General features: G+C 43.4%; 1 protein-coding gene across 1 annotated transcript in view; it reads left to right on the top strand.

Moving 5' to 3' along the window:
- Window positions 1-700: 700 nt before the first annotated feature.
- SYN3 (synapsin III) overlaps window positions 701-23,658 on the top strand; it is a 194,647-nt gene continuing 171,689 nt past the window's right edge. The window contains exons 1-2 of the mRNA XM_005150414.2: window positions 701-752; window positions 20,548-21,047. Of these exons, the coding sequence (XP_005150471.1) occupies window positions 20,731-21,047 (317 nt within the window). The 5' untranslated portion in view covers window positions 701-752; window positions 20,548-20,730. The remainder of the gene's footprint in view (window positions 753-20,547; window positions 21,048-23,658) is intronic.

Genomic DNA, 23,658 nt, shown 5'->3' with positions numbered 1-23,658 from the left:
TCCCACAGCAGGCATGTGAAATCACATTCCCCAAGCAGTGCGAACCATATACTTGCATCCTTTGGATGACTGAACTGACAGAATGACAGCGCAGTTGCTGAACAGAAGATGTCGTGATACAAGGCAGACTCTCCCATTTCCTTGTGATCCGCTTGTCTTGTCACTCCCTTCTGCAGAATGGTTTTATTCTTTTCTCACACTTGTGTTCAAGGAAGAGGCAAAGTGTTTGAAGTGCTGCGGTATCGCTTTGCCTGGACAGAAATCTCTGCATCCACTGAGACGGTAACGGCCATTCACCAGGGAAATACTGTGATGGGCTGGGGATAGATGTACAACAATAAAAAGGGAATGCCATGGCTTTAGTGGGAGGAGGACAAGAGGGATGAAATGGGAAATACAAACGGGTAATCTAAGGTCTCCTTTTCAGGAGAGTGACAGATTCTGGTTTCTTTACCCACCTCTTTTTGATAAAAGCCTGCCAGTGGGGGTGAAGTCTGTGACACCAGAGCCTGCACGCCCTTGTTGTTTTACTAAATTATTCATCCTATTCCTGTGATAATATAGTTATAAGGAGGAGCCTAATTGAATTTACTGTCTGGCTTTGGCCAATAGGGCGATAAGGATCCAGGAGAATGGGATGACGGTGAATCCTGCTAGTGTGCTGTGAATGTGAAGCAGGAGGGACTGGCAGTTTGTGTGCAGGAGAGAAAGCAACTCAGTCCAGGGCCCCTGAATTAGCAGACTAAGGAAAGGTAAGGGAACAGTTGGAACAGCATTTGCCAGATTCATGTACTGACCCTGTGCTGCCAGGCTGATTTTGTTTATAGGAAAGCACTCTGCAGGCAGTGTTTTCCTGCAGGGTTTGGAGAGAGCAGGAATGCATGTGGTGGCACTTGCTCAGTGCATGTAGCTTGTGCCTTTGTCTTTATATGTGCTGCAGGGGTTTATAACATTGCATGTTCATTGTGCGTGTCGGTATGGAGATGCCTATGTTTTATGTGGATAAAGCAGCGACATAGGAAGCCTATGCATTATAAATGTAATGAAAGGAGTCAAAAGGGAGAAATTACCTCATGGGCAGTGTGGGGAAAACAGTTGTGCTTTATGGTTTGATTAAAAATGGAAATGCTGAGGTTCTTAGTGAGCTGCTTGCCATTAAAAAAGAGCAAGTGTGTGTGCATTCTGTTTGTGTATGTATTGGACCTGCAGTGAGATGTTAAAATGGGAAAGAGGAGGTCAGAATGGAGCATTAGTCGTGGCAGGTGGAGATAAATTGCAAGCAATCTGCGTAATCAGATTCTCTATCATGGAGAGTGCAAGTGAGTAGGAAAGTGGATTAATTCTGCCTGCAGAGCCAGCTACACCTGGAAAGCAAGGTGGGGGAATCAGGACAGGTTATTTGATTGGCCAGAAGAACTGAGGATCAAACCCTCCCGTTTTCATGCTGCTTAAGTGATAACCTATAGAGTTGCTTCCACAGATTTATTTCCCTTTTAATGATGCTAAGAAAGGGTGAGCATCACTGAGGATCAGGTTAGAGCCCACAAATTAATGTTATCTGGAAGAGCAGGAGCACATGAAGCAAATTAGCCTCTGCCCTTTCTTTTGTTTCACTGGGTTTGCTTTGATAACAAGTGACTGCTAAACAGACAAGGCAGGTAGGAGAAGCTGGATTACAAATGTGACAAGTGGTATTAAGCTGTGTAGACAGGGAATGCTGTTTGCAGTGATGATGCTGTAATTGTCCTCCTGCAGCTTACATCTTTGAAAGCTTTTAAGACAAGGCTGTCCCAGGCTGGGTAACATAAGTCACTAATCTGAGCGGGATCACAGCTTCCTGTAAGGCATTAACAGGTCTGTTTGCTTCTCATGTGCTTTCACCACCTCATTCTTTTTAAGCTAGGATCCAGAGGAAAGTGTTGTTGAGACAACATTGCTCACCTGTGGATATCTCATCTCAGTTGGAAACTCACTCTTATGATGAGTGCTGAGGGAGATAAGCTTATTCTGTGATCTCAGAAAGCAATAGCCAGAGGCTCCCTCTGAAAAGAGCAGTAAGGCAGAAAGCCTCATAGGGAAAAGCAAGAAAATGGCTTGTCTTAGATTAACCAATCCTGTTTGCCAAATAAGTTCTCCTGCCTCCCTGACATCACATATAATTCATCAAGGGTCAACTTTCCCCTACCTGAATTCCTTTCTTTTTTTTTTAATTGTGATTTTCTCACATGCCCTGGAGATGGGAAAATACAAACTCAACTGATATTCCTGTCAGAGACCACCTCCATGGTCTCCTGAAGTCTCTGGGGTATGCTGCTAGGGGTAGTGGGCTGAGTCTGACCCTTTTTGTCTCACAGTTTGTGCAGGTGCCCCAAGTGAGACCAAAGGGGCACTCACCTGGCACAGGTACAAAAAGGCTCCACCTGTTTGGTGATGGAAAACTCAAAGTGAATGTGTTGCGGATTCCTGTAGGATGGAGTCATGCTCTCCTCATCTCACCTGAAATAGCTGACTGAAATACAGGTCTAAGACAGGGCCTGATCTCTCATGTCTTTCCTGTCCTTCAGCTTCTCTTACAAAAAACATAGTCGTAGTTGAATTTGACTCCAACTTTCAAAGTGCTCACAGCAACAGAGTGAGCTAAGAAATGATGCAAAGCAAGCCTGGACATCTCAAACTTCTTTCCCATTTCTGCCCTAGGAACAGTGGAATAACTAAATAACCTGTTTATACACATACTGCAAAAAGCTGCATTACTTCCAGATGCAGAGCAGGAGTCTGTCCTTACTAAAAAGGAAGCAGATACTCAGCCCACCTGGAGAGTCCATCCCTCTGCACATCAGAGGAAGACGTTTATACTTGCATGTTTTGGGATACTCATCTTCCTTGGGATAGGCACAAGGCAGGGTTTGGCAGGAGGATCATCCCTCTGATGCTGCAGCAGCGGTAACCTGGCATTGGCTTGCAGCTTTTATCACTGGTTGGGTGACTACATTGTTTGCTTCTGCCCTCAGAATCAACACCAAGGCTCAGGAACAGGCAAAATGCCAGCGTAGTCCCAGGGAAGCTTACGTCATTGCCAATTCACTGGTGCCAGAGACTGTGCTGGAAACCTGAGGTCTCTTTTGCTGTTAATTGCCCAGATGATTAATTCATGCAATGATATAATTTTCTTGGGTGGAGGCTGGGAGATTGTGTACCCTAGTAATGAGGGGCATGATGGGTGGCAAAAATTGTGCTCCTTATTGATGTTAATGCTAATAGCAGCAAACTAGCCACGGTGTTCTCTGCATCATCTTTCCTTCCCCAGAAAGGGCAGAAAAGGTACTGGCTCTCCCCTGTTGATGTGTGAGCAAGAGCTCTCCTGAGATTTGTAATATAAATTCTACCCTAGAGGATTGAAACATAATGCCCTTAACTTTCACAACTCCTCTGTAATAAAGGCTGTTGCTTTAATTTTAGCATTTAATTCAGGCTTCTTTCACCTTGCAAATCTCATACTGCCTTTCAAAAATTCCTTGTATTTATGTCATTTATGTTGCACTTTCTGGCAAGAAAAAAAAACAATTATCATCATTTTTTGAAGGGAAAAAAAAGAAGAAAAAGAGGGGGGAAAAAGTGATTTTGATTCTTATTGCACAGTGACTGGTATATTGTATTGTGGCATTCTGCTCTCAGAGGATGCTGCTGTCTATAAGGGTGTAGGATCACTTTTTAGTCAGCCTGGAAACTCTTCAGAATGCTTCACTGTAGGATAATTTATTCTTTTTTTTTATTTTCTTTTTAGGCTAAAAATCCCTTTCTTGATACTTTAATAGCTAAGCAAATAAACCCAGAATTCCCAGATGGAGGTAACAAGGAGCTGCCCTGGCCCAGATACAATTAGTACCTGATAAAGTTGCATTGACTTGATCTGATAATCTGTGGGTAGGTGAAACTGCTAACTTGAAATGTCAAACAAAGCACCCAGGACATTTTCAGAGCTGTTGTAAGAGCATTGGCTTTCAAACAACGTCACTGCTCTGCCTCCTGTACCCTTCCCCCTTGCTCATTCCAGTGTTTCTCTTCTGCCCTCAAGCCTCCATATTTTTGGTTGGCTTCTGTCCCTAGAGATATACAAAGCACTGGATCATAAGTCTTCAAACAGACTTTCTAAGACCAAATAGAAACCTTCCAATTTCTAGATATGTCTCTTATGTGTGGGATAAAATGGTTTCCTTTCTGTTGAAGCAGTGAGGAAGACTATCCATTCTGGGTAGTTTTTCACTTCTTCCCGTCTTTCACGGTTTATTGTGGCATTCTCCTATCTTACCTAGGGATACTAAATGTAATGGAATTTTTCTTGAATGTTGACAAACAGCAGACACCTGATTAACAATTGTAGCAGATTTGTTACCAGTTAAGTACTGACAACTTATATATATTTATAATATGGTTATTAAGGAAATTTAAGTAATTATGCAGAACTAACAATGCCTGTATTAGTGGCTGTCAGATTCCAGACACTCATCCATTGTCTGTTGAATGAGAAATCATCCTACTGGGTCTGGACAGATCAAACACTAAAGCAAGTTTTCAGTATGAGCTTGCTTCCAATAGCAGACTACACCGGCCACAGGAAATGTATCCCGGGGCCCATGCTAGTAATTCAGACTCTGCTCATAAGGGGGAAAACATACAATGAGATGACCTTGGAAAAATAGGAGAAAGAGTCTGTGGTGGGCTATCATGAGTGGGAAACAAAGGAGATTGGATGGGGTACGTAAGCCCCTTTTCCAGGCTTCCTGAGACTGGGAGTATTGCCTTCAGATCACTTCAACTGGGAAGGAAGCATGTAAAAGCATGGGCTTCCCTGTTTCTTCTCATACACAGGTACAAACACACACATATTAACTCCTTTTAAAAGATGCCAACCAGTGTCGTCAACCAGTGTCTTCAGCCAGCTCTTCATGGTTTGAAACAGCTGTTTGTTCAGCTCCCTGCAGTCTAAAAAGTTTGTTACCTCAAGCTCTACATGATTTAATTTTACATTTTATTGACAATGGCAGAAACAGAATGAAATATTGTTTTAACTCGCTGGGTCTAGGCCTTTAAAACCACAAGGTTGTTTAAGAAAATATACTGATAAGCCGCTTTTGGTAACAGTGGTAGCTAAAGCCATTCACTTTACTTGGAACAGAGTAAGAGGTTAATTGATGCATCATTCCAAGTGAATGGATAAAGTCCCACTCCACTGGCACTAAGGACCTCCAAGCTTGGTGGAAAAAGCCCAGCCAGAAATGTTTGTGTCATACCTCTTATATAGTGAATGTAAGCCATTTTTAATCTAAAAAGACTGATAGACTTTCACCAACACTAAATTAACTTCATAAGCAAACACAAGCATATTTACACAGGACCATGAGAAAAGCAAAACGAATAGCAGCAGAACATTCAGCTCCAAGATGATTCAGACCTTTAAAATCTGTTGTTTAAAATATAGTAACACTCCTTCTTTAGAGAAAATGTATTATTTTTAATATAGGGTATCTTGGCCCTGTGTGGTTGCCTTCTTTTGAATAATACAGTGAACATATCCGTTACACTGTCATCTTCCTCCTCCACTTTAATCTGATTTGCTCGGTTTAGAGTATGGCTGAACAGCCCTATAGAACATGGCAGCCTAGGAATATGTTAAAGACTTTCTTAGCTGCAGAAACACATTTGTTTGACTCTACAGGACAAGCTAATAAACTCTAGAGGAAGGTGCTAAAAAATATAGATCCTTCTCAGAGAAAGAAGTCAAGAAAATCAGGAGTATTCTCAGCTTATCAGGAGTATTCAGCCTATCAGCACAGCACAGTTGTTTATAGCCACTGCTGTAGTGCAGTGAACAAAAAGGTGGAGATTTGGGATAAAGAATGATCACATGGTCCCAGAGGTGATGGAGTGGGTGTTTCTGAGTCACTGCATGCACCTCTGGTGCACTGTGCCCATCACAGGCAGCTGCCAGGGGCGGTGGACATACATGTGGGCAGGGAAACACACTCAGCACCCATCTGTTTTCTGAAGTGGCCATGACAAAACCAAAGAACGTGACAAGTTAGGAAGCATTTGTTCTTTTTTCAGCCCTGAAGTTTTGGGGTTTGTTGTTTAAATATGAGACTTAGTGCCTGTATTTCTCTTCTGGTTGCTGAAGCATTAATGCACTTTGGTGAGAGGAATTGGATGAAATGCTGCATTCTCTCCAGAAGCTCAAGGCTGCTGTATTTAGCTCGATGCATCTATCTAAAATAGGCCTGTGTGTATTTAGTTAATCTTGCGGGCAGGCTTTCTTACTTCAGCAGCCATGTGAAGTGTCTTTTAACAGGAGAGAGAAGAGTAGGCGAGGTGAGGGGCGGGGGGACTGTTTCATAATAAAACTGGAAGAAGCTGACAGGAATTAACATGAAGGTTACCTTGGTTTACTCTGGGCAACCTTAATAATTCAACACAGCCTTTCAGTCAGGGCTTCCCCTGCTGTTCTCCACAGGGGCATTTCATGTATGAGAGTTTCTTGAGGCCATTCAGCGCGCCAGCTCCTAAGAAACACAAGGAGAAGCCTGCTAAGAGCTAGAACTGACAATCCCTATTAATGTGAAGGGAGGCTTTTCCCAGAAGATTCTTTGATGTCTCTGGCTCGGTCACAGGTCACAGGCCTCTGGCTTTACATGTCATGCCTCTGTCTTGAAAGAAAGTGACACCTCTTTTGCTGAGCCCCACTGTCAGACTGCATAATCATTGTCCCCTCCTTAGGAGCAACCCGCAGGAAGAGCAGGGTAATGCCTTCCTCACCCCAGGGCAGTCACAGACCTTTTAAAGTCACTAGCCAGCATCTCCCACAAACGTCATGCCAGCTGTGCAAAATCATCTCCCTTCCATTGCAGCCAGCAAGAGAGAGGGATCAGATCCAAACCCCAAACTTTTTTTATTTCAGTGAGAATCCTTTCAAAGTTAATGGGAATTTTGCTTGAGCTGGAAGGGAAGGAATTGACTCTCTGCTTTCTGAGATAGTTGCCACTAAAATAAATAGCAGTTTTTCTGTTTCTGCAAACTTGCACACACTATAGGACTTTGGTAAATGTTCCAGTAAAGGCAATGAAATAATCAGAGGAAGATATAAGACATGAGCTTCTGCATTGCTATGGCATTTCATCTTTTGGAGAGAAAAGTTTTGTGATTGGCTTTGGTTGCCTGGAATAAATAGTAACAGTAATATGCTGCTAACCTGTGATATACGATGCTCCTTCAACCCCACTATTGGAAACAGTCAGCCAGCCACATTTCAGTGTATCTCTCCCTTGAAAGACCACAGTTCATCAGCTATGAGACAGCTTCTGGAAATGCTATCTTTGAAAATCTGTTTGGAAAAGGAAGCCTATGAATGAATGTTATATTTAATACTAGATGTAACATGTAAATGTTACAAGAAGTTTTGGAATATTCGTTGTGCTGTTTTAGAGAAAAAAAATGTATTGAAGTGGTAATTTTTTTTTTAAATGAGCAGACCAGTTTCCAGCTTATTCCTACAAATAAAACATTTTCAACTGGACAATTCTTAGTCCAGCTCCATATGTTTCCCTGAGCTGTAATTCCTCCCATACAGCCATGGCTGAAAAGACCTCAGTGCTTCTGTTCAGGAGAACCTACACCTTCAGCTCTGCCTCTGTCAGTCTATCTTCCTTTCCATCTGGTCATTAGATGGTTGTGATCTGCTGAGGACCCTGAGGTAGTTCTGAGGTAGTTGTCCTCTGGCTTGAAAACAGAGAGGACACCTACAGGGTTTAATTCTTAGTGAGGCATCTACAACTGCAACTTTCTCCAGAGCCTCCCGCGCCTTGGACTAATAGAAGCAGTAGCTGGTTGGCTTCATGTGATGCTGTTGAGACCAGTATATTTTCCCAGAGCAGAGTAGGTGGTGACGAACGAATACACTCTTTAGTTGTCTGACCTGCTAAGTATGCTTTTAAGCACTCTTATTAAGGAGCATCAGGCAGGTGCTGTGATTGCACAGAGATGCCAGCAAAGACCATCAATTTGACTGAAGTCTGCAGCCTCACTGCTGCTTGCTTTCAAAGAAAGCTTGGTGGACTGTGGCTGGCAGCAGCCCCAGAGGATGGGCTCTCCTGTGAGGTTCAGTGACAAATAGGCAGAGGGAGGGCAGGGCCAAGGCTGTCAAACAAGCTGCCATCTCCTGCATCGCTTGGCAATGTTTCTTGTTCAACCTTCAGGGTAGCACAAAGTGTAGAAACAGCTCAGGTGATTTTACATCAGCTCAGGAATGCTGCCAGGCACTGACTGGCCCTGCAGATGATGCACTGGCAGCAACTGCTGCTCATGATCTAGCTGCCCAGGAGATAGCGGCTGCTTTACAGAGTGAACATCTGAGCTCTTCTTAAGCAAGTGTCTTCGTGTTGGGTTATCATATGGTCATGCAGTCCCTGCTGAAGTTGAGGGTTTGTCACAGCCAGACCAAATGCTGTTTTCTTCACTCAGGCTTTCAGGGTGTTGCTGCTTTGCTTTTGCTGCAGTGGGGATGCACTGGTTGTATAAGCCTGGTTTGGACCACACCAATGAGTATTTGCAAACTAGCTTTGGTGCTGGTTTTTCAATCAGGAATGAGAAACTCATGGTAGGAGCTATTGGGAGAAACTACACAAGCTGCACTGCGTGGGAGGCCAAGCTCAATGATCCCAGTCTTCAAACCTATTTGATTTTTTACAAGTGCTCTGCAGTGCTTTAGTAGTAATTGAAGAGATCCAAAGCAATTACCCTCTTTCAGAAATGAGATACAAACAATGAAGAGATGAAGCAAGAAATGAGGAAGTGTTTAAACTGGTAATAATGAAAGATATAAATATATATAAAAAAATATATATAAATATATATATAAATATATATAAATATATTTGTTATAATGCATTATTATTAGTGCTCACAATATGACCCTCTCTTGCCCTAGTTTTACATGTGAATTGCCATATGAAGTGATTTAACCAGATTCTTCCTGCAGATCTTAGGAAAATACATATGGATGTGCAGGAACTATCACCAATGTGTACAGGTGATCCACTCCTTTGATGGACTCCAGTGATGATATCACATTTTCATAACCCTATTCCTGGGCCATGTTTGGATACTGGTTTGGATTGGAGTAGATAAGAAAGGGGACAGAGAGCTTTCTGTCTAAACTGTCTTATTTATAAAAGATTACCCCAAATCTACTTTCTTACATAAATAACATCTTTCAGATATCCACAACAGTTTTTGCAGTGATCAGCTCTGAAACTTAACTCTGGTGACCTCAGAAGCTCTCATTTGAGGTGAGAACTCTATATTCTCCCATGTTAAAAAAGTAATACAATTTTCAGGTAGATTTAATTTTAAATAGCTTCTATAGAATCATAGAAGAGTTTGGGTTAGAAAGGAACTTAAGTTGATCAAGTTCCAATCCCCTGTCATGGGCAGGGACACCTCACACTAAACCATATCACCCAAGGCTCTGTTCAACCTGGCCTTGAACACTGCCAGGGATGGAGCATTCACAGCTTTCATGGGCAACCCATTCCAGTGCCTCACCACCCTCACAGTAAAGAACTTCTTCCTTATATCCAATTTAAACTTCCCCTGTTTAAGTTTTAACCCATCACCCCTTGTCCTATCACTACAGTCCCTAATGAAGAGTCCCTCCCCAGCATCCTTCTAAGCTCCCTTCAGATACTGGAAGGCTGCTCTGAGGTCTCCACGCAGCCTTCTCTTCTCCAGGCTGAACAGCCCCAACTTTCTCAGCCTATCTACTTATTTTGCATATTACAGAGCACCTCTACAGTCTGTATTTATATCACCACGCATCTCAGCCTCTCTCAGACTTGACCCAGTTTAACCTTTCCATGCTTTATTTAAAGGAAATAGCATTATACAATCAGGCATGCTAAGGCACAAAGTAGTTAAATGACATACTCAAAGTAAAAAAGCTGTGAGGAAAAAACTTAGAGAAATGAGCCGCTCTTTCTATCCACAAAGTAACATTGGTTTCCTTTTGTGTGTAGTCTTGAAATAGAGAATAATGATTTGTGCATTTTAATGCACTGACTGCCATACTGCAACACGCAGGAATGTCAGCTCTGCTGATTTCAGTGGAAAACACTGAATATACAAGTGTAAGCACAGGCAGAATTCAACTTACCATCTTAACAGGGAGAGGCCAGGCTTCCTTGAGTCCATAGCTCTGCAAAGCTGCAGGGAATAAACATACCTCCTCAGTCTGCTGTAGTTAACACCTTGCCATTGATGCCACCTCTGAAATCTTGAAGCTAAGAACTTGTGCCCTGAGGCTGGTTGTCTGGGTTGGGTTTTTTAACCAGTTCTGTGATTTCATAGCGATGACAAAGTGATGTGGTGGCCAGTTTCAACATTCGAAGTTTTAATCCTATTGGCCTTTATGAATCTGGGGGTTCAGGCACTCAATACAGGCAAGAGCTGAAAGTGAACCCAGCAGAGCAAGGCAGCTCTCAAGCTATTACTCAGAGCTCTGTTGAGTTTGTTTTGGTCTCTAGCTGATTTTACAGTCCACCTTTAAGGACATCTTATTTTCTTCAGTCACATGGGGCTGCATCACTTTAGCTCTGATCAAATGCACATTGTCCCATAGAGGAATAGGAATACTTAGCAATGCTGCTTCTACCATTACCTAACTCATCATGTAATTATAAGTATAGCTGCCTACCTGTCCTTCTGGTCAGGACACAGATACAGAAACGGAGGCCACAGTGTGGTGTTCAGGTAACTTCCGTCTGAGGTTTGTAGGATGTCCCTATTCCTCTTCTGCCTACTGCAATGCTCATGCTCTGTAACCAGTTAGTAGGACTGTACTTTTGTGTGTACCCAGGAAGGGCTCATGCCACCTTGTGCTTGAGTTCCACTGTGCCCTGCTTGGGCTCTCCAGCTGCAGAGCTCTTAAATGCTCTCCCTGCTCCTCTTCCCCTTTCTTCTCTCCTTTGGGAAAGAAGTTCTGTAAGAATGGGAGTAAGAGAAACTAAAATAGCTGTGCAAATCAACCCTTTACATTCCCAGTTACAAAATTGTTCCAAATGTCACATTCATTCCTCCAACAAAGCTTTTTTCCCCCTTTCACTCATGGTGTCTACAGCCCCTGAAAGGCTTGGTGGTTTGGTTCCTGAAAAAGGCTGGCCAATTTTGTAATCCTTAAAAGCTTTGTAATTCAGCTATTTATCAGCAATGGAACCAGAGCTTTTGAATCTTCTCATGCTTGGTTCAGTACTGCAGCATGGAGGCATGCAAGCTAAGCGTTATGATAGCTTTGCACTCTACAAAATAAAGTTTGTCTTCTTAAATGAGGAGACCAAGCACTGATGTTGACTGACCTTTCCCCGAGTCCCCAAGCAGAGGACTCTGTTAAAATCACATTGTGCTTCATTTCTGTGCCTAGGCGTAGCCCACCAGTCTACTCTCTCAGGACTCTGGGTCAAAAATCTGTTCCAGTTCCCACACTCATGTATAATATTATCTGATGCTTTTTGCCTAAACATAGTTTTTGGTGTTTGTGTCTAATTATGGAGGGCTCCTACACTGTGCAGCATGAATGCAAAGTCTGGATAAGCAAGCAGACAGGAACCAGGAAAGAAGAAAACTCGGTAAAGGACAGTTAGAGAAATAAAATAGGGAAATATTTTACGATTAGGCTTTTAAAACGTACTTCCTAGTTATAGCAGTGTACCTCTAGTGGTGCAATTCTTTGTCAGCATCCCTACAGTGCTGACAGATATTCTTAAATGGCATTTGGAACATGGCCAGATGCTTTATTAAGGAAGCAAAACACCTAACCTCTGATTGGCCTGCACAGACTCCTGCTGGCACCACAAATATATCTGCCTTGCAGCTCCAATCTGCCAGCATGATGGAGCAGGATCTTGTGGACACTTTTGAGGTTGCAGCTGGGAAGCAGGCACTGGCAGTGGTGCAAAAGCTGGGATACTCAGTCTGTCTCTAAGACAGAAGATTGCAACCATTGCTAGGGTAAGAAGTGCAAGCAAAAGGAATGTATTACACAAACCCACACAGCTTTTTATGTGTCTCCATGTAATCAATAGTAATGATGCAAAAAAAGTGAACAAAAACATCTCCTATGTATAATCAGCATAGTTTGGGCTGGTGATCCCAGAGGTTGAGAAAGATATAGCCAGCTAGACCTCCACATTGCTCCAAATGAAGGTCTACCAGACCCGTTTTCTCTGCCTCTTTGGGGAGAATATTCTAGCCATTCAATCTCCTTCCACCTCTACATCGCATGGAGAAATCTGGCATCAAACTGTCTTAGCCACTGTGTCAGAAACCTTCACCAGAGTACAGTAAAACATTGTCTTTCTCCTCTGTCACCAAAATAAATCAGTAAAGGCTCAGATTCTCAGCTATTCTTCTCTTTATAGTGCTATTACATGAGATGGGCACATATGGTTAGAAAACAAATGAGCACCTTCCTGTACAAAGGGAAATTACAGCCTTTATTTCTTCATCTATCTGCTGTTCACACCATCAGTTAAATAAATCTCAAGTATTATAAGCAGCTCCTTGCCACATTGGAAAAAATCTGGGAAATTGGGATATGGTGGTATTTGGAATGGTGCGAGTGGGAGAAAAGGGGTGGGTACCAACAACAGTAAAACTTAAATGTAATACACTAGCACTACAGATGTTTTAGAAGGCTTCATGTGTTTGAAGGAAAACTTTTAATCCCCAGAAGCAAAGAACATTTAAGAACAAAATCAGATTTTTGCAGTATTTTTAAGTGAGTTAGAAGCAGTGGTGCAAGAACTGCAGAGTTGTGTTTGAAGCTGTTATTTAAAAATAGGTAATCCATTTTTATCTTAAACTTATGAAAAATAATACAGTTTGTGCTTCAAAGAAAATTCCTTTTATCATTATCAGTTAATTAATAATAACATATTTGATGTCTATTGAGAAATCTTTGTGAATTGTTTCTTCCCTTTCATGAGACATAGCACTTTTCCACCAACATATCTAGTTAAATCTATAGTAAGAAAATATTCTATGTTCATTTTGAATAAGTAGTCTATTGTGGCAGAGTTGAAATACAGTAGAAAGAAAAAGGCATAGGAATGAGGAAGAGTGTGTGATAATCAAAACAGGAGCCCCATTAGCACTGGGCAGGCTGCTGCAGTTTCCTCTGAGAACCTGTGAGTTGTCAGTCCCTTAGGCATCTTTTATCTGGATGAGCCCTAATGCATATTGGCAGGCCCTACATATTAAATACATCCAGCTTCTTGATTTTATTCAGATCAGCACTCTTCAAAGCAAAGGGTCTCTTAGCTGAAGGAAATCCCTGCTCTATTAACAGCATGTCTGGTGCCGCTTTCACTCTTATCATCATGAAATCAGGACTTGTATGGTTACTGCAGGGAACTTAGAGCATGTCTCATAAGCATACAACATGAACTGTGTCAGATCCAAGGCTGGGAAAGAAAAAGATGAGGGCTTCAGAGTCCTGCTTGCTTCCTTCTTACAATTTCATCTACTTAATATGCAGAGCATTTATCTCTACAGATTCTCTGGTTTGTACTGCTGTCTCCTGCTTTTCTTTAATAGAATCATGAGGAGCTACTTTGGCATGTGTGTATTACCCTTAATGGAAGCATTAGTGTCAGTATTGCTCACCATGGGAATGACCACAATACTCTAGGGAAACAAGAAATGGAGACATTATGCCAACTCAACTGACTTTCAGATGGAGAGAGCTCTGTAGTATTCAAGGATAAGCATAGGATTTCTTTGCCCCATATTGCCTGCTCCAGTTGAGCTGCATTTGGCTTTGCTGATAAGCAAGTACTGGTGTTGAAGAGAGACAGGCCACAAAAGGTCTCCCTAAGGTCATTGACAAGGGGATATTACCACTGAGAACACTGTGGCTTTTAGGTGCCAAGAGGATTTCCACAGTGAGAATAAAATTAGGAAATAATATATTGTTTCTAAGAAGCAGCACATCATAATTTGTTCTTGTGGATATTAAAGTCATGGATTATTCTCATAATATTCAGATTTATTTTTACTAGAAATTTTTTGACTGTTCATGGCTTTTAGTCATGTTCCTCTACAATCTACCTGAAAGCCCGATGGTCTTACAATGACACTTTGTCATTTTAAAGACTCTACTTTTTTCCCTTCTTCTTTTCCTTACCTGCCATTATGAAGTAACAGGCAGAAGAGGAAAGAGACTAACTCATTTTCTACGTTGAGTGTAGCTCTTAGGAAATGGTCCCACTGGCACTCAGCTTGGTACATGCACACCCATTATCTTCAGGATAAGGCAACCCCCTATGGTGAAACTGCTATATAGAAAGCACTGACATCTTTGCAAATTGAAAATACAAGTAGGATTTGTGAAGCCCAGACTTTTCTAGTTAAACAGCCATCCAACAGAATAGATGGGATTTCTTGTCTACAAGAATGCAGCACCTTCATATGTATCAGTCCTGAAAGCATGTTGAACATTGTAAAGTGATTAGTTTCTGATAGAGACCTCCTGGCATCCCTGGGGCTCTCTATAAACAGAGAAACTAGATGCAGAGGACACTGATTTCTTGCTGAAACTGTTAAAGAGCGTATTTACAAATGAAATAAGTAACTGCTGCTGTGAAAGGTAGTAAAGAGTTTGGGAAACAAGTCAAATTCTGGGAAGCAATTAATGCACAGCAGGGAACTTGGGCTCTGGGTAGCATCACTGTCCTGATGGCCTCTTGCTTCTGCTCTCCTGCCCTCTAGCTGCAGGGTCCCGCCTTTTTACAGTACGGCTCTGCTGGTGTCAGTCACAGCAGATACACAACTTCTAGAGGTGTCTCTTGCACAAGAGCGCACAAACCCTTCTGATTTTAGGTGGGATTCATGCTACAGTTTCACATGCTTTGGAAAATTTCCACCAGTGTTTACATTAGGGCTGCATTGCATTGGGAAAACTCTCTGCAAAATGATCACCAGCAGGGAAACTCTGCTTTCCTCTGTTCTTTGGGGCAGCATACAGTCTTTTCAACCCTTGTGCTTTTTGTATATGCTTCAGGTTTACAAAACGTGGGGAGTTTGGTGGGGTACCCTTTTCCTTTCCTTTTCCTAACTCCTATTGTTTCAATTTCCTGATTTATGGAATTCCAGCTTGCACTGAAAAATACCAAGAAATGTTTGAACACATGAGCCTCTTGAGTCCAAAACTGTGGCAAGCAAGGTAAAAATGCAACAAAAGTTCCAATTAATTTCAGAACTAATTGTTTTTATTCTGTTTTCAATTCTTCACAAGAAATGCCAAGCTATGCCAAGCTTGGGAATGTTGAAGCCATTCAGGGTGAAACACTGAAAGCTTGCCAATAATAAATAAATCAGGCTGGATCTGGAGCTCTCTAAATGGCTGTCCCTTCATAGAAGTCCACTCCCACATTGTGTCAATATGCCTGAAGTCAGAAAAGGACCCATGGAAATACCTTAAAACTTGAATGTAGGCTGAAGGCTGTCTCCAAAATGTAGGTGAGGGATATCAGTAAGTGGCTGTTATCAAGTGAAGGCCTTCTCATCTTCTCATCCACCATGGGGGCAGATGTAAGTGTGCAGTCCCTTATGGTGAGGTGGGAGGATAATCTCTGCATTGGTTTTCCATGTTGCCACCTCCAGCTTTGCTCCATTGAGGCTGTTAAGAGCAGGAATCAGATGCAGGCTGGCATGGTCGTGTCAGTTCATTACCTGACAGCATAGATAACAAGCTCCAGGGAAATCTAAGCATGATTAACAGACATCAGCCAATTGAGTCTGGTTCCCTGTAGATGCTACCGCACATTAGAAAGCAGCCCCACAAGAGGCTTAAGTGTACGTTTTGTTCTTGTTTTCTAACACTTGTCAACAGGTTTTCTGAGATAACTTGCATCTCTGTGGAATACATCCTTGAGAAAAAGCAGGTAGATGCCTGGATGCTGTCAATGTGCTGAGGGAGCAGATTGCTTACCCTCCATTGCCCCTCCAAAAATATCAGTCAGGAAGTTTAACTGCGTGATAGTAAGGGGCTGCCGGTGCCAGACTCTTTGCTGTTGCTTTCAAGGTCAGATGTAATTGACCTTCTGCTTGCTTCACTTAGTTGCTCACATTGTTTCCTTCTGAGACCCTGACTGTGCTCTCATTGCTGGCATTTCTGCCTGTTCTTGCATTGTCTTTTGGTTAAACTGACTCCTGCTTACTTCCTGCCTTTCTGCTTGTACCTTCTCCTCCTCCTTTCTCCCTCTCTCCTTCCTGCCTGCTTTCTTTCCTCAGGACTTACTCATGCTCCTATGCCTCATTTATTATTTCCCCATCCTGAAATACAGCCCAGTTCCTTGACCTGCAGCTCCATGGCCCAGATGCCCCCTGTTTCTCACCTGGCTTTCATGAGCAGATGTTTGACACAGCAGCAGGTTACTCCTGCTGGCTGGGAGGCAGCTGCTGTAGCGCAGCTTGAGGAACACAACAGGACCTGCTGCCTCACCTGGAAGCAGCCTGTGTGCTGTATTCAGATGTGGAGGGCTATAGGACTTTATGGGTGGGTTTACGCCTAGCACAGCATTAAGTAGGCAACTTGTCTCCATGTGAGCCACACTACTGTATACAGAGGCAAGGTGCAACTTGATGGTGTGTACCCAGCTGCTCCCATACCTGTTGGCTCTGGAGTGATAAAATACCACTTAGCAGATTTGTCTTGCTTCTGAAGAAGGTGTCAGGTCCTGGCTTTATTGAAGTTGCAGCCCCAGTTGCCTCCTAGCATAAGATCTGTGAATACACCAGGTGGATGTTGTGCTGTGTGAGAGCTGCATGCCATGAAAGCTGCACAGAGTCTGATTTGGCCTGACATGCTGAGCCCTCAGGATGTCCACAGGGACTTTTAAGTGGCAGGAAAATTAGGTACCTACTCAGCCTGTACCTATATGAAAATGCCTGCTGCTGAAAGGTAAATAACAGCAAGTGTGCATGATGCAGAAAGAGAACGTGAGGTTTTTCAGTAAGCAGAGGAATCCACTGACAGTTTACACTGTTTCCATTGTGGAGAAGGTCTCTGTGGCAGCACTAATGGCTATCAATAAATCAATACAGTGAAGCTACCAATAACTTCACTCAAAAACGGAAAGTCTATTTTAATTACATTACCCAGCTCATCAGAAAAATGTAAATAACAAGAAGAGGACAGTCTCTGTCACCACTTTGACAGATCCAAAGTCAACACTCCTGGTGGGTTTGCCATCCCCCATCCCAGAGTGGAACCAGTCATTACAATCTGCTGCAGCAGTGCCATCCTGTTTGAATTTAGCCTCTGCATGCTTTGCTGGAGAGAGATTTCCCCGTGACACCAACTGCTTAGGTTTTATTTCCTTCCTTCCTAAGCCAAAGACAACCAGCCCAGTCTTCACAGCAAGCAGGGGCACTGCAGAGGGAAAGGCCAGCCTCAGTGCAGTATCCCAGACTTTGCACAGGAAAATTTTGCCAGCTCCTAGTGTTTCCTGGGCAACATCTTCCACTACCAAACCCCTGGTGGAAGAAAATGATGGGTCACTATAAATATTATTGTCCAGGAGGCAAGTGGTCATGGCCTTGCAAATAATTATGGTATTTGTTTATCGTAAAGAAACCTGTGTTGTAAAATACCTATGTACACTTCACAGGGCAACCTGAACCTTCCCAGCCTTGGGACACCCCTATGCCAGATGCCTCCATGCCCTTCTTCCTTCAGTGCAGGGCAGAGCATTAGCCTGTTGCTTTACTTGTTGGTGCTTTACAAGGAGCCCATGTACTTTTGTAGAGTGCAAATCTCGCACAGGAGGAAGCAGCAATGCAAGCGCCTGGCAGTGGGAGAAAAATACTTTTAAGTGAATGCAACTCCTGGCGGACCCTATCCCGAGGATGCTGGTTTGAAGAGCCTTGTCCAGCTTGTACGGCTGAGGCCAGGTTCCCTCCCGTGGCTGAGAGCTGCCATAGCAGGAACCGGCAGCTCTGCGATGCGCAAAGCGTGCAAAGGGCAGGTCTCGTCGTAAAACTGATTCTCCTGAGACTGGTGTCAAAATTACATCCCACCTCTTGACAGTTAACACCAAGGTCCTCCAAGAGAAGCTCAGTAACGGGATACTCATTTGAAGCCCCTCTAACAGTAGACAGATCACTGGGATGCTCCTCTTAACTGGACCTATTCTTGATTGGACTGTCATTAAAGAATGGGGATTTTTCTTACTTGTAGCATGCAGCGTAGAAAATACAGTTTCCTGAGCAGAGGACATCCCAGTGCATATTTATACATCCTGTAGCATATAAATCCTTCAGAGTCTTTGCAGGCTCTACCACTTTGTTCAACCCAGAGAGGTAACAGTGGGTGGTTCTATGCTGGCACTCACAGTTACTGAGGCAGGACACGATCAGGCCAAATGCTGGGTGGGCGTATACGTGAGCTAAGTAGCTAGCTCATAGTTCATGGATACTGTATGTTACTCACTTTCTGGAACAACTGCTGCATAAACAGTCTGTGCTGCTGAAGTGCTCACCACTGCATGCGTTTGCTGATGATGTGCAGCCACAGGGTGCTCCAGGACCAGGCGGGAAGTCAGCACAATGCCTTGAGATACGTTATCAACTGTAAATGTGACAGGAAGTCATTAAAGATTTCCTGAGCTATTCCCTGGGAAAAGACTATGTCCAGGCTCTGGCAAAGTCAGAGGACTTGCATTGCCAGGGCTGAGAAATCAAAAGAAAATTGCTCTAATAATACAATGTCAACAGCTTCAGCAGGGAGCCCTCTACTCCAGATAGATCTGATGCCTATGGGGTCAGGGTGGTGATGGATGATTTGGTGAACATGTGCCAAGGAGCTTTTTGTAGCTCATTGACTTCCAGCAGGCTCATCCAAGCTTCCCTAAGACTCTGGGGACTAAGAGAGGTATGGACATAGACAAGTCTGAATACTTCATCTCTCAAGCTTTGTAAATCCTTATGGGTGAGAATAAATCACAGCTTAGTTTAAGAAAGCTGTTTGGTTGCACTATGAGCTCTCAGCCACAGCTCCAGGAGAGAGATTTACAGATGCCAAGCTCTCTTGGACCAACAGGGAAAAACCATCCGGAGGCAATTGGAGACTAGGACATGAGTGTGAGCAGTGAGGGAAGCCAGACCAGGCAGATGAAGGCAAGGAGCTCCAGTGCTTGTAGGGGGCTCTTTCAAAATGACTTGAAGGGGTTCATGGCATGATTTGTCAATGGTGCTAGGAATTCATGTGACTCATCCTACTTGATGCATGGGATAACTCTCACTTTTGTTGCTGCAGATACGTCTGTCCTGAAAAACATGGATGTTTTACCAGCAATACGTGTTGTGGGCTTTTCCCCTTCAATCTCACTAACCAGCCCTTGGTCAAGACTCAAAGGTTGTCTCAGCAGATAAAAGGTCTTGAGGAATTACTATGGAAATCTCATTTTTGGGCAGTGCCTTCAAGTGAATACTCTGTGAGATTATTTAACTGCTGAAAAACTCAAGAGTTCTGTGTGAAAACAAAGTCATCATACTACGGTCAAGGGAATAGAGCCAGCTAGTTATATTTCACGCTGCTCATTTTCTCACTGGAAAAGATGAGCAAAATAAGAGACCTTTCTTTTAAATACGAACCAAACAACTCAACAACAGAAGAAGTATGTGAGGACTGGACAAACTCCTAGTTTTGTGTACCTGCAAAAATCCTACAAGTGAACTTGTAAAATCAGCTAGTCTGCAGTGTTAGCAGCCAGCAGCAGGCACTTGGCTCAAAGTCTAATTATGAGTGCAGAGAGCAGCAGGGACAGTAACAAGCAGAATCGTAGAATCACAAAAAGTTTTAGGTTGGAAAGGACCTTAAGATCATCCAGTTCCAATCCCCTGACATGGTCAGGGACACCTCACACTAGACAATGTCACCCAAGGCCCTGTCAAACCTGGCCTTGAACACTGCCAAGGATGGAGCATTTCTCACTTCTTTGGGCAGCTGCCACTGAAATTGATTAAGACATGTATTTTTCTGCTATTTATTTTCTACATTTTGTTAGAGTTTAGGACTTTTCTTAAGTTCAGAGCCTTGCTTACAAACCTGCTAAAGATTATACAACTTTTAATCCTTTTGGATATCCTTTTGCTGGTTATACTGACAACCATGTGTCATTTCCAACACACAAAATACCAGAAATAAGCTGTCACTCTTTTGAAAATTAACATTTACAGTGAGTAATTTTTCTTTGTCCATAATGAGCAGTTATAAAATTGTTAGCACCCAAGCAACCCCAACCAGGAAAATTTTGGGATGAGAAAGAGCCATGAAACATCTTATCTGTTTGGCTGTGCCAGTGTAGCATACTGGATAGAAACCAGTAGTCCTTTTTTGTCTCATTGTTGACTTAGGTACCCATTTAAAAGCCAAAAGAGTTTTTCTTATTTCATGTTGACAGTATGCATCTCACATACATGGTTTTTATTCTCTTCCCACAGGAGAGAAAGAAAATACAGCTGACAAACTAAGGCGTATATCACCACCAGGTTTTCAAGGGGGAAAGCCTGCCTGGCTGGACTGCAAGGAGGTACCTACACGCACACAGAAACATTCCCCAGGACTGGTGACACTGTTGTTCAGCCTTACTCTTGCTGAGAAGTTTTCCACACAACGCTGCAACAATGAATTTCCTCCGGCGCCGTCTCTCGGACAGTAGTTTTGTGGCGAATTTGCCCAATGGGTACATGATGGACTTACAGCGCCCTGACAGCTCCATGAGCTCCCCAGTTTCTCCTGCAATGGAGAGAAAGCATCCTCAGCCACCACAGCCTGCGCACTCTTCCTCTACTGGCGCCAGCATCTTCAGTTCCATCTCCAGTGCCATGAAGCAAACCACACAAGCAGCTGCAGGACTGATTGATCACTCAGCCAGCCCCACACCTCCTGTGGCCCAGAAACCCAAGATCCTGCTGGTGATTGATGATGCGCACACAGAGTGGTGAGTTATCACGGTCCTCCCTGCTGAATTCAGCTCCACAGGGTTGGGGGATAAGAGAGATCTGGGAAGCACAGGGCATATGCAGGGTAGATGCTTTCACACCTAGGTCACCAACTCTGGCCCTCGGTCGATGTCTGTTTGGTGACTTGCATAAATGGCAGAGTAGGCTTTTCTCATATCTTTCTTGAAAATAATGTTCATTTGATACACATTGGCAAACTTCTTCATAGCCTCAATATATGAGCAACTTAGTTGAACTTAGCAATGGTCCTAAGAGGTCACAGCTGAAGGTGTGTTAGTGATGTGGTTCAGGACCTTAGCTTACTGTTTATGTTGGCTCTAAAAAATGAAAAGGGTCTCAATTTCTCCAGCTTTCAATCTCTCTTGGGCTTTTCTCTGTACACAATTATGAAGATATAAGCCAAGCTTACTACTACTAATAGTAATGATTGGAGTTCATTCACTGGTCAAGGGCCCTTCACCTGCTAAACAGGGTGGCTATTGGCAAAAGGCTCTCAGGCTCAGTTAAACCTCAGATTTGTCTCGTACATGCAGGCCTCTCTTTGCAAATTAAAGTTTGGAAGTTTGTTACCTGTGATATTGGGCAGCAGAGAACACTTCCCAAAGGGTAGGACAACTGAAGTGTACTGAAATGCGGTGGAAATTGCTGCTTGCTGTGTGTTCCTTTTCAAAGTTGGCTGTTTTAGAGTGAGGCAAACGGGCTGAAAGAAGACTTTTCTGGGGGAGTTTAAGGAGATGCTCCTGTTTTATCCGCCAGCCTGTCAAAACACAGAATAAAGGAAAGGATAGCACAGGCAATGGGACCGTATGGAAGACTTCATAGTGAAAGTATTAGGGTTACCAGGTCTTGGCCAAGGGAGATTATTTTATTGTTCTTTTCATCTCATAGCCCTCTTCAGTGAAGTTTTCACCTTTGGTCTTCTCTGCTGTCCAGGAGATTGGGGAGAAGGTGGGACCTTCCTCCCTGGGTGCATCTTCACAAAGCAAGAGCTTAGCTTTCAGCTAAAGAGGGGCAATGACAGAGCACAATCATCTCAGGCTTCCTCAGCCAGTTTGAAGTAAGAGTGGGAAAACAGTGGGATTATTCTCAAAGGAAAAGCAACTTTTTAACTGAGTGGGAAACTGTTTGATAAGGTGGTTACACCCACAAGCCTCACAGGAGGCTGATGCACATCAGCCTTGGTCTCTGATTAGCGTTTTTGCAGTTCCTTGAAGATGCTGCCAGGTGGCAGTCCCTTAACATAGCATCCTCCAGCTGGAGATGGGAGTGCCTTTAATGCACAGCTCCAGCGTCTGGGTCTTAGCCTGCACTGCTTAATCCAAGCACGGTAACCAGAGAGGAAAGCCCTAGCTCAAAGGCCAATTTAGTTCTAACTTGAGATTAATGGAGCTGAAGGTAGTCTGGGCAGGGGAAAGGACAAGGAGGGATTGGACTCCTGCAGTCTTTTCATATTTTAAAATACACACTGCATTCAAATCCCTGCCTTTATATCTCCCAGCTGCTGTTCTGTCATGCAGACTTCGTGGTCTGTGAGCTGAGCTTGCCCAAGGAGCAGCAGCTGGGAGATATAAAGAGGAAGTATGGCTACCCATGCTGTCTTCACCCCTCCATTTGTGTGCAAGCACTCTACGCATCCTGCTGTCTTGGCTATCCCTCTGCTGTCTATAACTTAGCAGTCTCTACACATTATGTGGGACACCTTTAATTTCTCTCAGCTCTCTGCCTCTATCCCACAGGCTTACAGATGTCAAATAATGCTTCTTGCAAAGGTTCCCTGCTTCATTCTCTCTAAGGTTGTAAGGGCACAGAACAAAATTAATGTATGCATTCATGACCGTATCCTGACATATATATGACATGAAAACTAATGAAGCAACATTATTAACCTTTGCCAGCCACAGATTTCCATGGCTCTTTGTAGCATGGGCAGAAACACATGTCTAGAAGCTTTGCCAGCCTAAAGGTAGCACGTGGTCTTCACTGAAAGAGAGTACCAATGCAACCACTCCTGGATGCCAAGAGTGCTACTTGGCAGTCAATTTTTGTGTCTCCAGGAAACTCAGTGAGCCCTTGAGAGCAGCTCTGGAGAGCAGTGGCTCCATGGATGTTTATTCTTGGTAAGGTACTTCTGAGCAATGCCAGTCATCTCCTTGCTCTCAGCTAGAGTGTTATATGAGCTCAAGCTGATAAGCCCGAGGCAGCAGTGTTTGCCTTGTGAGAGCACAGCTATAGAAGCAGGTTATCCAGGGATTCTGGATGTCTACTCTGTATCACATAGGGAAGCAGCCTCAGACTTTAGAAGGTGAACAACAACATATAGTCACCTCTGTGCTGGCAATTTTGGGTTCAGAAGACGCATCATGTTTGCAACGCATTTCACCTCTGCCTGCTCAGGTGCTTGCTTACTTGTGAAATTGCTGCTTTGGTTTTCTAGGAACCCTTTCCTTCTACTTTTGAAATAGGTAACTCTACTAGAAAAGATCCCAAGAAATAATTACTGAAGCACTACCTTTATTTTAAGGGTGGGGGCTTCCACAACGCTTCCTCCCCCATGTCAAGTTATATGAGGTTTACAACAAGGACTAGCTT

Source organism: Melopsittacus undulatus, chromosome 5 (assembly GCF_012275295.1).
Source record: "Melopsittacus undulatus isolate bMelUnd1 chromosome 5, bMelUnd1.mat.Z, whole genome shotgun sequence".
Taxonomy (NCBI): Eukaryota; Metazoa; Chordata; class Aves; order Psittaciformes; family Psittaculidae; genus Melopsittacus; species Melopsittacus undulatus.
Note: the sequence above shows the minus strand (reverse complement) of the source record. Positions and strands in the feature narration are given on the sequence as shown.